Genomic DNA, 16,491 nt, shown 5'->3' on the forward strand with positions numbered 1-16,491 from the left:
CTCCTCATTTCTATTCCCTCCCCTGCTCCTTGTGACCTAACACTAGCCTTCTTTTCCTGATCCAAGTACTGCTGCTTAATTTCTCCCCATACTATGTTCAATCGAAGGGAAATGTGAAATCGAAGGAAAGGTGTTCAAGACGGTGGTGAGACCAGCGATGTTGTTCGGCTTAGAGACAGTGGCACTGAAGAAAAGAGAGGAGGCAGAGCTGGAGGTAGCAGTGCTTAAGATGTTGAGGTTCTCTTTGGGAGTGATGAGGATGGACAAGATCAGGAATGAGGACATCAGAGGGACAGCTCATGTTAGATGTTTTGGAGATAAAGTCAGAGAGGCCAGATTGAGGTTGTTTGGACATGTTCAGAGAAGACATTGTTAATATATCGGCTGATTTACAATGCGCAATACTGTGTTTACAATTTGCATCTGGTGTCGTGTTTTTTTTTTTTTTATAATTTATTAACTGTACTTCCCAGCTTCCTGCAACAATATCTAAAACTGTGTAGTGACGTCACCTATCTCACACTGGTTCCTACTTCCTGGTTGAGTAAACAATGGACCACTCGCATATCGGGGATTTAGGCATCAATGACTAGGCAGCTCTCAGTTATAATGTCTGTGGAGTGTGGTTCCTTATAAAGTGGAAATAAAGAAATGTCATCCGTGTTCAGCGTTAGTGAGCTATGCGTTGCGTCAAAATCCGGGATGCTCATTATGCACTTGTTTATGCGGAATGGATGTGACGGATGTATGACTTGAATTGACTTCCAGTCAACGAGCGTAAATAACAGAGCTATACATCGACGGGAAAGTTCTACCGAGTGGATTTCGCAATAGTCAGGAACAAGTCTGACACCAGGAATTCCTAAGAAGCACTTGATATCCATGACTCGCCCTCATCTACATGGATGTCTTATATACCCATCTGTATTTCCCTCCCTTTGTTTAAAACCAATTATGGATTAGACACACTTTGCCTATTTCTACAATTCTCTTGAAACAGAACGTTCGTAGCGAAATAGTCAGTGAATAAAAATGATACATTTCGGTCCGAAATGCTGCCTGTGCTTGGAGGCGGAGCCGCCAGCCGGCCGAGCACGTGTCGAAGAAGTTTGGTTGAAGATTGTGGATCATGGGGCTGATCGGCGGAAGGAAAAGTAGTTCCTATGCGGTGCATCACAAATAATATACAAATTGATGTAGAAGGAGCAGAAAACATTCGGATATGACTGCAGAGAAAATATGAATAAATAAACAGAAAATATCGATATTTTAACTTGAGAATCGATACTTAAAAATTGGCCGTCAAAATCGAAATATAGATTTTCTGGTATCGATCCGCCCATCATTAATGAGCACATCACTTCTGTTCTCCGGACACTTCACTGGGTCCCCATCCACTTTTGCATTTAATACGAAGTCTGTCTAATTACCCACCAGTGCATCCTTGGAAATGCCCCACAATAGCTTAAAGAACCCCTCACATCGCAAACTACAACAAGACATCTTCGTTCCACCAACACTTATCGCCTCTACCCCTCCAGAACCAAACTCCACACAACGGGGGATCGAGCCCTCTTAACAGCTGCTCCACGGCTCTGGACACTCTGCCTGAGAACGTGAGGGCACCACAGCCTGTGGACTATTTCAAAAAACGGTTAAAGACGTTTCTGTTCGGTAAAGCAGTGATTATTACTTTTTAATGTTATATTATGTTTTATACGAACTTTCCATTGTAAACTGACACCGCGTAAAATATTGCGTAATAACGCAACGAAACATGCAACGTAAGTATTTGTAATTTCTGTCTCATCTTTCAGAAAGAGTGACAAAAAAACTAGGGAAAATAAAACCACACAATCTGCCATCTCAGGTACAGGGTTCACTTTCCCGCTTGATCTTCGCGGCTTCAGGGCAGCCTCCATCCCATCAGTTGCATTGCTGCCATCTTCTGGTTTTAACATCTCCCTACATATACTATACTCTTACATTCTTGACATCAGGCCTTTGAACACTGCACCTCTACACTGATTATTTGGCTCCAGTTTGTCCCAGATTTAACACTCATGTTTTCTCCACTCACCCATCATGTGCTCTCTCTCGACTATGTGCTTCCTACAGTTTAACATGACATGTTCCACCGTTAATAACTCCTGACATTCTTCACACAGCCCAGTCTGATGTTTCCCTATGAAGTGAAGAGTACAATTTAAATGACCATGTCCTATTCGTAGCCTGGTCATTAACCACCTCCTCATTTCTATTCCCTCCCCTGCTCCTTGTGACCTAACACTAGCCTTCTTTTCCTGATCCAAGTACTGCTGCTTAATTTCTCCCCATACTATGTTCTTTCCTTCCACCTTTGAAAGTTTAATATCAACATCTATATTTAACTGTTTAATAGCTTGCTTTGCCAACCTGTCCACTCTCTCATTCCCTACAATGCAGTAACGGGCAGGGACCCAGATTAATTGTACATCTGTTCCCTGTCTTACTACTGCAGAGGGAATCATCAGTGCTTCCATCAACAAGTCTTGCTGACACCTTGATGTACGTGGTCTATTACTGCACAGAGCAGAGTCACTGCATGTCATAACCAAGTTGGGTCTAGTTTGCTGCACCCAGTCAAGGGCTACCACAATGTAATAAAGCTCAACTGCACACACACTCAGAGAGTTTAATATCTTTGTGGCGATATCTACTCCTTGGGATGGGACTGTAACTGCAGCACTTGTTACACCTGTTACTGGATCTTTTGACCCATGCGTAAAATGTATGTTTCCCAGATATGTAGTTTCTGTGTAGCTATAAAAATCACTACCCAAATCTCTTGTGTCCTGTTTTCCTTTCCCGTTGAGTAATTCTAGATGAACCACTGGTGTTTCCAACAGCCAGACAGGAACCATAGAACATGCCACTGTTGGAGAGAATTCCACTTCCAAAACTTTTAAGTCTCTTGCTGCTTCCTCCCCTAATCCTTTCAAAACTGCACTTTGGTATTTTTTCCTTCGCCACACAATGAAGTTGTGGGAAAGATTAGTGGAAGCTCGGCTAAGGGTTTCATGCCTTGAAAGAGTCCAACAGATGCAGTATTTGCTTTGAGGATGCTGATGGAGAAGTACAGAGAGGGTCATAGGGAGTTGCATTGTGTCTTCGTAGATTTAGAGAAAGCATATGACAGGAACGGTGAGGTTACAGGGAGCAGAGGTGAAGAAGGTGCAGGACTTTAAGTACTTAGGGTCAACGGTTCAGAGCAACGGAGAGTGTGGAAAAGAGGTGAAGAGGCGAGTGCAGGCAGGTTGGAACAGGTGGAGAAAAGTGTCAGGTGTGTTGTGTGATAAAAGAGTATCAGCGAGAAAGGAAAGGAAAGGTGTTCAAGACGGTGGTGAGACCAGCGATGTTTTTCGAGTTAGACACAGTGGCACTGAAGAAAAGACAGGAGGCAGAGCTGGAGGTAGCAGAGCTTAAGATGTTGAGGTTCTCTTTGGGAGTGACGAGGATGGACAGGATCAGGAATGAGGACATCAGAGGGACAGCTCATGTTAGATGTTTTGGAGATAAAGTCAGAGAGGCCAGATTGAGGTGGTTTGGACATGTTCAGAGGAGAAACTGTGAATATATCGGTAGAAGGATGCTGAGGTTGGAGCTGCCAGGCAGGAGGTCTAGAGGAAGACCAAAGAGGAGATTTATGGATGTAGTGAGAGAGGACATGAAGGTAGTTGGTGTGACAGAAGAGGATGTTGAGGACAGGGTTAGATGGAGGCACATGATTTGCTGTGGTGACTCCTGAAAGGGAGCAGCCCAAAGGAAGACGATTATTTAATAAACAAAAACGAATTAGCCTGGATCGCTTAAATGCACTGTGTTGCTTGGAAAGTTGCGTGATTCATGCATAATTTGCTTCTTAACACAATTCAATTGCAGTCACAAGCCTTTATTTATAAAACCTAGAGAAACAAATATACAGACAACAGGTGACACCATTAAAACATATTTAACAGAACAAAAATAAATACAGACAAATCTAGAAAACAAAAATTCACAAAGATATAAGTAAATTAAATGAACATAAACCACAGTTGAAAAGATTACCACATTTATGGAAAACAATAGCCTAAAAGCACTTTACAACAATCACAACCATACAGTAAATGAGTATTTTTTATGAGCGTTTCTATGTAAAAATAAATATTTGGATTATACACAAACAATAAATATGTGCAAAAGTGCAAGTAAAGTGCAAGGAAAATTGTATGCTTCTGAAGTACTTCTAGTATATAATATATCATATCAAATTCACACTTTATAAATAGGTTTTACACATAACAGCGAAAAATGATCTTCTGTGATCTTCTTGTGTGCGCCACCGAATATTTTAGCTTTAAATCTTAAAACAAAACAAACAAAAAAAAAAGTCTAATGTCTTTCCACCACTGCTCCTCAAAGCACAGTAGATGGCGCCACAGCACGAGTTCCTCCTTTAGCGGTTTTCCCCGTTTACTACCAAACGCATCAGCTCTTTAAACTGGTCACTTTGTTAGATTTGATGCAAAGCTTTTTTCATTGCACTGTGTTGCTGTCACTATGACTTATAGTCACTGTGTGAAGCTCCTGCTTGTGATTGATTATGTTCAAATAGACTCCATGTGTAAATTACATTCGTTTGGTAATAGTTCATACAGTTCTATATTCAATAGAGCCTAAAACAGAAGCTGAGCTTCTATACAAAAACAATAAAATAAAAATAATAAAGTGCTGAGTTATGCAGTTTCAAAGAAATGTACTTCTTACATGTGGTTTTCCCATTTTTGCATAGCAACCTCTAGCTTAATTCATGGTCACATAGTAATTGTTAGATGCCAAAACACATGTTTGTTTAATGCCTGGATGCTGCAATGTCAACAGTGACGGTCCGGCGGCTGTGAAAACTCCAAATCTTCCTCACGGTTAAACAGGCTCATTTATTCGGTTACATTTTAACCTGCCAGGAAGAGAGAGAAGTAGAGTTATTATAGAACAAGCGGAAATATATTATCAGACATGTATACATTGTGTAAAATATCTCACCCTTTTCGCTTCATTACAACAGCAACAGCGATGGTGGAAATACATATTAGAATAATTATAATGAATGCAACCCCCGACCGTCGCAGACTTGGCTCTGTAGATAAAAAACAGCACGTAATGTTGTTTAGTACAGGAAAATAGGTAAATGTCATTTTCTTAAAAAGAGGAAGATGGAATTTTTTTACAGTAGCAGTCTTACTTTTAAATAGTGAAAACCAATTTCCCTACTCTTATCAAATTACTCATCTGAAAGAATGAAGCTGACCAGCGGCCGTGCGTCAGCACAGCTCCCTGCGGAGCTTTCTATTCTTGAACATGAAAGAGCCAAGTGAAACTGAAACCATGCTAGATGAGTCACCGCTCAGCTGATTTACAATGCGCAATACTGTGTTTACAAGTTGCATCTGGTGTCGAGTTTTTTTTTTTTTTTTTTTAAATAATTTATTAACTGTACTTCCCAGCTTCCTGCAACAATATCTAAAACTGTATAGTGACGTCACCTATCTCACACTGGTTCCTACTTCCTGGTTGAGTAAACAATGGACCACTCGCATATCGGGGATTTAGGCATCAATGACTAGGCAGCTCTCAGTTATAATGTCTGTGGAGTGTGGTTCCTTATAAAGTGGAAATAAAGAAATGTCATCCGTATTCAGCGTTAGTGAGCTATGCGGTGCGTCAAAATCCGGGATGCTCATTATGCACTTGTTTATGCGGAATGGATGTGACGGATGTATGACTTGAATTGACTTCCAGTCAACGAGCGTAAATAATAGAGCTACTCATCGACGGGAAAGTTCTACCGAGTGGATTTCGCAATAGTCAGGAACAAGTATTCCAAAGAAGCGAAGGTGGGGAACAGCACAAAGGATTTGTCATTATTAAACAAGCACTTCCTGCTAGAGAGGACAGCTGCCAAAGATGCTCGTTGCTGGACGTTTTTATTGTACGTGGATCTTACAACGGCGAGTCCCTGGAGACCAGATTGAGTTGCTGGATTGAGTAGTTAGAACAGTAAAGCAAAAAAAAAAAAAAACAAAAAAAACGATGGATATGCGTACCTCCATCTTTTTCCCTCCCTTCCCGGGTGTAATAAATCCTCTCCTGCCTCTGTCCCGCCATCCCACTGTTGAGCAGACAGTCCACGTGTCCACTCCAGTATGGGGGAACCTTCAGGGTGATGTTGCGGCTGCTCGTAAAAGTGTGGCCACCGTTGGTCTCTGTGATGGTCTGCGGTTGCTCCACCTCGGTGACGGCAGATGTGAAGTTCCACTGGATGGTTGGAGCTGGTTTGCCCGTTGCTGAGCAGCTGAACACAGCCTCTACGTGCTCTTGATCAGGGCCAGTGCTGGGAACGTGCACTCTTGTATGTACTTGGGATATACCTTTTATGAGGAATTAAAGGAATTATTATTTATTAGCACTTTACACAGAAGCACAGATGTAAAATTACAAAGTCTGTCTGTCTGAACTGAAAAATATAACATTTTTCAAGAGTCTGACTTTATTTCGAGGATTAACATTTAGTTTTTGTTTGACTGTTTCTGTGTCCTCTGTTTGTATGAATTTGCAGCAGATTACCTTGCACTATGAGGCAAGTCTGTTTCCTTTTGGACCCATCGGGATAAACATTAAATGCACAAATATAACAGCTTTCGTCCTCCCACGTTACATTCTTCACGGTGATGGACGCTGAGCTTAGGGACGCTTCTGTGAAGACCACTTTTCCTATGTACGGGTCATTGACCTGCTGTCCAAATCGCTTGCTGTAAGTTGCCAAGTTCTCTATGGACTCGTCCCTAAAAAGCCTCTGCCACGTCACCTGCAGCACACCTGGAACAAAGATCAAGTCACCCCTTAAAACCACAGCTGCAAACCCACAGAACAGAGATGTTTGATGATTAACAAATTCTCTTTTTTGAACATGAGCCCATTACCGAGATACTGAGCTGTAAAACATTTAAAAACAACAAAGGCTGCAGACACAGATAATGATTAGGAAATGGTGACAAATCTGCACTATTATAAGACAAACGTAGAGAAGAGTCTGCACCTGTTGGATTATCCACTGCACATCTGTAATGCGCATCACCACCATAGACAGCTGTTGTATTTCCATATCCGGTTATATGTGAAGCTGAGGCTATAAATACAGCAGAGTGTCAGTAAGTGTTGACTTAAAATATGTATGTGTTAGACACATAAACTCTGACCAAATAAAATATAAATAAATAAAGTATATTAGTATAATAAGTCTTAAATTTATTCTACCTCAAATATATTTTTTATCACAGCATTGCTTGTAATAGTATATAATATCTCATTACAAAATAGATTACTAATTAAAAATATTGAAAAAACAAAACACTGAATATTGATGGATGATATTATCACCCGTCAGTGTGACTTACCTCTAAAAAGCAAAGAAATAGAAATGAGGATGAGCAACATTGTCTCCTGTCTGCTGTTTGTTCAGAATACTTTCAGTTTTGACGGTGAGCTGGTTTAAATACAGAGAGAGAAACAGGGTGTTTCACGGGTGGTGAGAAGGGGGGGGGGGGGGGGGGGATGGTAACTCATATAAAATATGGCAATTAATAAGTATATATATATATATTTGATTTATTGTAAGGAAGGAAAAGAAGAAGCCCTGGTTGAATTTCTTTTTTTTTTTTTTTGAATTGCAGAGCCCAAACCACATTTATGTTGCTGAACCTTAAAAATATATTATAATTGATTATAATTCAATATTAATATGACAGGACATTTTTTTAATAAATTAATTGGTATTATGAATACAGGAGATACCAGCTCATAAAGGGTGATGTCCCTTTTGAATGGGTCATCCCTGTAGTAATATTTAATTATTACACATAATGTAAACTGAAACTTGTGGAATTAAACTTTCTCTCTTTCTCACCGTTACTACTGCAACGTCCAGTAAACGGAATGCTTACTGTACATCTGTGGTACCCTTACAATAACTCCAGTAATGTCAAGTGGTCAAAAAAGTCCCAGAAGCAGAAGTAATATTCATACAGCTTGCATGTGATCAGCCTCTAGTGTGGTGAGGTTTCAGCATGATTCCCCGCGGAGTACACCAGCATGTGTGTATTTTTGAAGGTAGAGGTGTGATATCTGAAGTACAGTGTGTTGCTCCAGGAAAAGCCCACTGTTACCAGAAGGCAGTAATTCTGGGTAACAAGGTGACAGATATTTGGTCGAAACACAGCTAATGCTTCACAACTGCTATGTGTTAAAGTGGTTCTCAGAGTCATTCAAATGGAGCACAGATCCTGTGAGTTTGTGTAAAGTTTCATGCCATGTTCACAGCTGCTCAACTGTTACACTGCAGCTTGATTAAGAGCTTCCACCCAAATAGATTCAGTGTAATAAAGGAATTTTTGGTGGTGTGTATCACTGCAGAATTACACACAGATACTGTTTCCCTTTAACATTTTGTTGCTGTCAATGACCTACTATTAAAGCTGTGCAATCTGGGCAGCATGATTATGTAGATTCGATTCTTGGAAAACCTTGTTTCACTTCAGTAAACCCTTATATTCCCTCTAGTTACATGATGTCATATTTGATAATCATCATACGGTAGCTTACACACATTTGAATAATGCAACTTGAATTCTATGAATCAGCGTGTGATTTTATCTTTAGGGAAATGGTTGGTGCTTCGTGGTCCATGTATCCTGACAGTGACTATACATTTTGTTAGGATGCGTCAGAGCAGAAAATGACAGGAAGGGCATCAGGAAGTATGAGTTCATACTTACATCAATAGCCGTCTATTGTAGCTTTCTTACATGTGGTAGAGAGACAACATCTATCAACTGTAGCAAGTATTACAGACGTAGGAAGTTCACTGAGGGTGGACAAGGGTCGGATGGGTGAACATAAAACAGGAGAACTCTTAGAAGGTTTGTTTCCCGCTTTGAGCTCAGAGCAGGTTTTTGTAATTCAGTATATGTAATAATTTTTCCTTTTGTGTTAGTCTGTGTTCATTCTGAAACCGCAATGGCAGAGGCTAAGATGTGCCATTGCACGTGATAAGAACCTACCGAAGCTGCTAAGAGGTAGATGGTCATCTACTGAACCACAGTTAAGAGCTGATAAGAGCTGCAAACAGCCTATTGATAAAGTGAGAAGACTTGGAGAGGGATCGCATGCTAACAGAAATCATAACCTGGATGTTGGCGACAATCTCTCATTATTACCAAAACAACAGTCCCTTGTTTACTAAACAGACTGTGGGGGAAGCTGATAATTCCTTTTTAGCATAGTCACATTGTAGGAAAGAACCTAACTGCTCAATGCAGTGTGTGTCACCTTCAAGCATTTGTCTCTAGTGAGTGGACTGGGAGCCAATATTATACTTTTAATTGCGTTTGAGTTTTATTGACATTTAAAAATCACTATCATTTTCAGTATTACAGTTGGTCATGTTACTGTAAAAGCTAGATGACTGTATGAAACCAAGATTACAAGAGTTCAGATTTGATTCAACACAAAGATGGACAGATTATTGGTATTACGCAACAACAAGTACATTACTGCTGCACGTGAAGTGCAGAAAATAATTTCTAATTAATTAAGTACCTGGAAAGTACCTCTGCTACCTGTAACTCTACACCACAGGGTGTAATAACAGCTTGTGCTCACAGAAAAGTGCTGGCTTCCAAACCACGACATATATACAGGCCTGCTATTTTGGTCACAGGCGCCGCTCTTTGGTTTTCAAACTTATCTCTAAGCACCAGTTACAGATAGTCACAGCCTGCTAGTCAGCCATAAAACAACTGGTTTTCTCGCCCCTGCTTGGGTGGAGAAGCCAGATGCTAATATTAAATGACAGACAGAAACATGGGTGCGTGTCTCAGGCTTCTGTTTATTTAGGCCCAGTCGGTGGAGAAGCCACCGTCACAATTTCCCGGCTCATAAATACCTAGTTATTGGTTAATGTAGTTCTGTTTTTATCAAAAAAAAATCAATGATTCAATGTGAAGTGGTGCATAAGAACGCTGTGACTCAGCGTTCCAGAACAACCCGTCTGAACTGGCCCCCACACAGCCCAACATAGCTAGTATATTCATATTTACCTCCATTAATAACATTGCCAGTAAAAAATAGGAAGCCAAATAGCATGTTGCTCAATCCACCATGCAACAATTATTAGTCTGATCTAATTGTTTTACCTAATCATATGCACAGGCGTTAATGCATAGAGTACTATGCAAAACACCCTGCCAGTGTTTTAATTTGAATTCAAACATATCTCATCATATCTCTGAAATATAATGCAGAAAAAGCTTAAAGCCGCAAGAAATAAGAAAAATACTAAAGTTAAAGGGCCTTAAAGTTGCATGTAAATACAATCAAATTGATCAAATGTTCTCAGTTACTTGTGTTATTTGCGTGATGAGCAGTATAAACAAGGGAGATTCCAGTGGCAAACAGAGAAGTTGTTTTGCTGATTTGAACCCAACAAACAGTATGTGTCGGAGAAAACAGTTTGCTGATCGGATCTTCTTTTGCAGAAAAATGCTGAACAATTGGAACAGATGAAGCATTTCCTTAAAGAACCCTCCATCATGCAGAGCTAACAAATTCTCTTGATGCTGTTCTCTGGAGCTGACCTGTTTAAAACATTGATCAAGGGCAAAACACATATGCATGCATTACAGGCAATGAATATAAATGGAGGTTCAGTATATAATGCTCAGTGGAGTGTGCGGGGTTTCAGATCAGCTGTTCCTCACCGACTGTAGCACTTCCTCTATAGGTTAAAGGCAATTCAGGGGAACGCCTGGGGAGAAAAACAACAACAAAAGATCTTGTGTGCCAAGGTGTTTTTAGAATGGAAATGAGAGACGTTCTTATCAATTATGATAATGGAACAAAAAAGAAATCACTGTGGGTACTATTGTACGTTAATCTATACATTTGGAAGTGATTTAAAGATTAGAGGGCATTAGGCCACAGTATTTACAGCAAGTGGCCACTGAGACAACTATCTGTAAGCTTAAAACATTATTTACAACACACAATAGAGAAATAATGCACTGGAAATACTCTGGGCATTACCATTAAAATAACCAATGAGTTGATGTAAAACACACAAATATGAATCAAAACATGATGCACAGACAGGACAGATGGAGTAATTTCCATAAACAGACAGCAGGTGGCACTGTTGGCCTATTCTTCTCCGCGATGATGACGTTGCAAGAAGGATGATATGCAGCTATTTGTAAGCATGTATTACACTGAGTCATCACACTTAATAAAATAATGAACACGTTGCATTTGTTGAATATCTGCTGAATGAATTTATTAGTGAAAACTCAAAACAGAAATTGACATTTACACATAAGATTGTTACTAAAAAGGGGTTTTAATGCAGAGAAATGTCTACAATAATATGCTTTTTCTTTGTTACAGTAATAACTGAGGCCTCCATTAATATTTGTACATAAAAATTGCAGCATATCATCTAATCAGTTATAATATTTTAAATAAGCTTTTACTGAGAGGATCAAAATGTTGCATGAACCCTCCCCTAGAATTAACTGTCTTTCAATCATTTATAACGAACTGTATTGAATCATCATTCAGTGGCAGTGAACTGGTGTATGTTTTTATTTTATCTTATTAAACTCAAGAGGAGAATACACTGATAAAAAATAAATGCGGTAGTGAGCACACGTTTCATGAAGTGAAAGACTGCCATCTAGTGGACAAGAGGTTAAACTTCATTTGCTTTTAAAATACTAAAACAGTACATGGGGATAGAAAGTCTAGATCTGCAAAAACAATACACACACAAAAAAAAATAGCCCTTTCTAGATAAACATGTTTTAGCTTTGGCTATTAATATTTTTTGGCAAATTTGGCTGTTGAATAAAGTCCACACTCCTTCCGTTTGAAGGTGCTGTACGGCTCGATGTTTTGTGGGTCCTGCAGAAAAACATGTGTTAAAAAATGATTAAAGGCAAATGAACCACAGGAATAAAGAGGGTGTTAAGAATTGTGTGGACAGTACCTGGGTGGGTTCCCTCCTCGGTGTTTCTAGTTGTCTTCTGATGGGTAAACAGACAAACGATGTCTTAGTAATGGGACTTTTCACTCTGCACTGTGTACTCTCTTTTATCACAGGAAGTGAAAGTCGATGCCCCCCCCCCCCTACCTCATATGAAACTGAAAATGATGGCATTAATACTTATGACCACAGTGCAAGTTACAAATTAGAAAAACATGCTGTAACAAGTTGTACTGATCCCAGAATAACAGAATGCTGAAGAGTAGAAATACTCTACTGCAAGTCAAACACCTGCATTCAAAATGTTACCTATAGGTATTAGGATTGAACACGTACTCATAGTGGTCACTATTTCACAAAACATTATTGCAGTATTATGTGCAAAGATCACTTTAATGTTTAAGGCATGGATTCAATTTTGTGTAAATAATTTGAGGTAACTAGAAAATAAAGTATAGTGAAAACTACAACACTGATTTTTTTTATTAGCTAAGTGGAAGTGTATAGTACTTAAAGACAGGAACCGTTAAGTAGAATAAAAGTACCCCCAAAACTGTATTTAAATACAGTGCTTATGAGTACATGTACTCAGTTACTTACAGAATAGCAGTATAAATTATAAATTACCTGCGGCTTGTTTTCATGTAGAAACAGCTCAGGATCGCTGTCATTATAATGATTAAAGTAAGACCGATCAAAGCAGGAAGAAGGGTCATTGCTGTGAGGGTGTGGGGGACTTCATCCTCTAAAATAAAGGTAAAAACAAAAATGAAGCAGCTCTCTGGTCATTAAATAAACTTAAGAGGCTACAGTCTGTTCCACATAGTAGTAATATCATTGAAAAATGAAAATTAAAGCCTATACATTAGCAAATCAAAGGCTTGTGTTGGTTTATATACTATCTGATTTATTTATCCAGTAAACTACAGGCATTCGTTAAATATAGAAAATACAGTGCACGGTAACAGGACAAAAGTACATAAAATAGTTTACTTTCCACAGTGACGTTGATATGGAGAATATATGTTCCACCAGGAAGTGAACACTCACAGGTGTAGTTCCCACTGTCCTCTGCCTTTAAATTGTTCAGGTGGAGAAAAAACGTCTGATTCTTTGTTATAAGTGTGAACCTGGAGTCACATCTATGGTCAAAGTCACGTCCGTGCTGATACAGCAGGCGACACTCGTCTCCCCTGCTCTTCTCTGTGCTGATTTTACAAACTATCAGTGTAACGATATTCACTGTTTCATTTCTGCAGATTTCAGTGACATCTGGTTTACTCTGGATGGTTTTCACAAGATTCACTGCAATCAATCAAACAACCAATCAATCAATAATCATTCTATCTATCAATCAGTCAAACAATGTAAGCATTAAAAAGTTCAAATACATTGTATATTAACTTATTATAACTAATACCTCTAATGCCTTGACACACAGTCAGTGGCAGAAGCAGAACAAAGCACAGAGTCCATCCACTCATAGTGACGAAGACGCAGCTGCTGCTGGAGCTACTTCACTGATGGATGAGGACAGACAAGCACATCTAAACTGTTCTCTGATGAGAAACCTCCAAATGAACCCACAGACCATATATGTACTGGTGTGTGCTCTTCTGAAAGGACGTGCTTCTCCAGGACCGTTTCTGCTTTCATATTAAGACGCTGAAGGTAAAACTGTGTGCATGAATGTGCATGAATACAAAAATATATTCATCTCAGTGACTTTATAACAACTTTAACTGTTTGGTGAATTCCAAATGCACATATTGTCATGTTTGGGATTAAGGCCTAATATCACAACATTATTAATCTTTGAAAACCACAAGAATTATTTGATGATATTGTTTTTAAGGACGGTGGGTCGTCAAATGTCAGGTCTACATTCACGTCACCAGTCTGAAGTTAGAGCTTGATCAAACATGTCTTGGGTGTTGTTTAAATCTTGGCCTTGGATTGTTTGGGTAGTGAGAGCCGCACATTATGTGACATGCAGAGACGTTGCGGTGATCACATTATTAGAGCCTCAGCCTAAGCTGTAGATAGAGCAGAGTGGTCCTACGGTAGCAGCTTGTTTCAAATGATGTGTCTCACCTCTTTCAAAAGGAAACCAACATGTTGACTTCACACACACACACACACACACACACACCGCTGTGACAAAAACAGATCACTGGTTTAACAAAAGTTAATATATTTTAGTTTGTTATATGTTCTGACTTGTATGTACTTATACGTACCTCAGCCACCCCCAAGAGCATCTACTAACTTAAAAACTGAGGAGCTGATGAATCTGACAGATGACATGTTCAGAAACATCCTAAAGAGCTCGATAATTTAAAAGTTATTAGCCTTTTGTGAATAAACAGCATGTAGTCATTAACAGGTGAAAACACAAGTCATGTGACCAGTTTCTCATATAACTGAAGGACTATATTAGGACCAACACACAGTAGTTCTCTGATTAGTTGGTTCAAAAAAGTCCAAATATTACACAGTTATTATGTCTTCATTAAGGTTTTCATAGATGTTGAAGCTTGGATCACTTTCTCTTTCTCCCAGTCCCTGATTATTGGCTGAACTTGGTGTCGTGTTGATGGTGAACTGACGAGAGTGTTTGGTAGAGATCACTTGTTCTCTTGGTGCTGTGAAAAACACAAGAAAATCTATTTTTAAAAACTTTTTACTAACATCTGAATAAATGACGCAGGTTGAAACACTGTGTTTTATACATGTACGTCCTCCTTGAATCAAACCCACTCACACTCCACCGATCCTCAAAACCTTGAGGAGGGATTAGATGTGTCTTTCTTCGTTATGCAATGGCCACATGGTGCAAATAAATAGGATAATTTAGTTTGGACTAAACCGTAAAATGGACTGAAAATGTATCTGAGATCACAGTGTAACTGATAGAAACACCTTCGTGCAATGTTTGCAGTCACCACATTGTGTCACTTATGTAGAGTTAACTGTATCATACAATTATCATTAAAATGCTTTTTAAAAGTAGGCCAGATACAAACACGAGCCAAAGGCCTAAAATATGAATGTAAACGCGATTACAGACATTATGTTAGAGTAACTACGTCCTACTCACCACAAGAAAAACTCACCACACGGCTGTGAGTTTCACCTTCAGACGTTACAAATGCACCTGTCCTTGATCGGTCTCTTAGCGTACGTGTTAGAAGAAGACAAAACACACATCCACACTCACACTTACTGGAAGAAGAAACAAAGAAATAATAATAATTATAATAATTATTATTTAATAATAATAATTAAGATGCAGGCAGCTTCTAAATGAAATGTACACAACGGTGTTAATTTCAGAAATTATAAAAAAGAACATGTCCCCTACCATTATTTAAAGAACACAGCTGGATACTGCATAAATGGAATTGATGTCCAAATGTCCTCTCACCTACATTTTGTGTCTAGTGAAGAAGTCCCAGAATAACTGCTGTAAAATGCTGCTTCTATTGTACTGCTGAACTCTTCCTCAACTAAGACATTAAAAAAAAAAGAAAAAAAAATCAGATGGGTTTTCCTCGAAACACTGTGCATTTCCAATTTTAATAAAGTTATTATAAAGTTATTGTTTACACAGGAGCACAGAATAAATAATTAACCTTCCACAGTGATGCTGAGATGGAGAATATATGTTCCACCAGGATGTGAACACTCACAGGTGTAGTTCCCACTGTCCTCTGGTGGAGTAAAACAGTCTGATTCTCTGACAGTGGTGCAGTTCGGAGTGAAGTCTGCCTCACTATGGTGGTTTTCACAAGAGTCACTGCAGCCAATCAATCAATTAGTCAATTAAATTAAATATCACAATTAAATAAAAAAAAAAGTAAAACACCTTAGTTTTTATCTTTACCTCAAAGATTATACATTTATGGGAACTAATAGCTTCACTCTCACGACACACAGTCAGTGGCAGAAGCAGAACAAAGCACAGAGTCCATCCACTCATAGTGATGAAGACGCAGCTGCTGCTGGAGCTACTTCACTGATGGATGAGGACAGACAAGCACATCTAAACTGTTCTCTGATGAGAAAAACCTCAATCCAACCCACAGACCAGGTATGAGCTGGTGTTAACTCTTCTGAAAGGACCGTTTCTGCTTTTATATTAAGACACTGAAGGTAAAACTGTAACAATTTTAACTGTTTGGTGACTATCAAACATACAAATTGTCATGTATGAGATTAAGACCTAATATCACAAGAATATTATCTGACAAAAAAATCAATACCATTACTTGATATATTTCCACATAAAGATTTTGGGTCATCAGACATCAGGCCCACAGTCACATGGTTCAGTCTACAGTCAGAGCTGCACTCACTAAGAAGCCAACCTGTAT

General features: G+C 39.1%; 2 protein-coding genes across 3 annotated transcripts; both read right to left on the reverse strand.

Annotated features, from left to right (window-relative positions):
* Positions 1–3,915: 3,915 nt before the first annotated feature.
* On the reverse strand, positions 3,916–7,576 carry LOC137126125 (OX-2 membrane glycoprotein-like). The gene is made up of 6 exons (XM_067502586.1): positions 7,476–7,576; positions 7,118–7,207; positions 6,646–6,897; positions 6,126–6,449; positions 5,065–5,158; positions 3,916–4,978 (listed from the first exon to the last, which is right to left on the reverse strand). Exons 1-6 carry the CDS (start codon positions 7,513–7,515, stop codon positions 4,945–4,947), a joined length of 834 nt encoding a protein of 277 aa, XP_067358687.1. The 5' UTR covers positions 7,516–7,576; the 3' UTR covers positions 3,916–4,944.
* A 3,800-nt stretch (positions 7,577–11,376) lies between these two features.
* On the reverse strand, positions 11,377–16,129 carry LOC137125774 (uncharacterized). Of its 2 annotated transcripts, none has more exons than XM_067501758.1 (9): positions 16,002–16,129; positions 15,751–15,914; positions 15,543–15,624; positions 15,216–15,340; positions 13,536–14,760; positions 13,109–13,420; positions 12,743–12,860; positions 12,119–12,155; positions 11,377–12,033 (listed from the first exon to the last, which is right to left on the reverse strand). In XM_067501758.1, exons 5-9 carry the CDS (start codon positions 13,597–13,599, stop codon positions 11,947–11,949), a joined length of 618 nt encoding a protein of 205 aa, XP_067357859.1. In that variant the 5' UTR covers positions 13,600–14,760; positions 15,216–15,340; positions 15,543–15,624; positions 15,751–15,914; positions 16,002–16,129; the 3' UTR covers positions 11,377–11,946. The 2 variants fall into 2 exon arrangements, with proteins under 2 accessions (XP_067357859.1, XP_067357857.1); XM_067501756.1 differs by having other exon boundaries at positions 15,480–15,624.
* Between the last annotated feature and the right edge of the window lie 362 nt (positions 16,130–16,491).

Source organism: Channa argus, chromosome 4 (assembly GCF_033026475.1).
Source record: "Channa argus isolate prfri chromosome 4, Channa argus male v1.0, whole genome shotgun sequence".
NCBI lineage: Eukaryota > Metazoa > Chordata > Actinopteri > Anabantiformes > Channidae > Channa > Channa argus.

Coding starts and splice junctions, on each gene's coding strand:
- LOC137126125 (XM_067502586.1), bottom strand. CDS start 7,515: ATGTTGCTCATCCTCATTTCTATTTCTTTGCTTTTTAGAG. Junction 6,450..6,645: donor GACTTGCCTCATAGTGCAAG/GTAATCTGCTGC, acceptor TCCTCATAAAAG/GTATATCCCAAGTACATACA. Junction 4,979..5,064: donor GTTGTAATGAAGCGAAAAGG/GTGAGATATTTT, acceptor TCTTCCTGGCAG/GTTAAAATGTAACCGAATAA.
- LOC137125774 (XM_067501758.1), bottom strand. CDS start 13,599: ATGAGTGGATGGACTCTGTGCTTTGTTCTGCTTCTGCCACTGACTGTG. Junction 12,156..12,742: donor TACATGAAAACAAGCCGCAG/GTAATTTATAAT, acceptor TTTACCCATCAG/AAGACAACTAGAAACACCGA. Junction 12,034..12,118: donor CGAGGAGGGAACCCACCCAG/GTACTGTCCACA, acceptor GTTTTTCTGCAG/GACCCACAAAACATCGAGCC.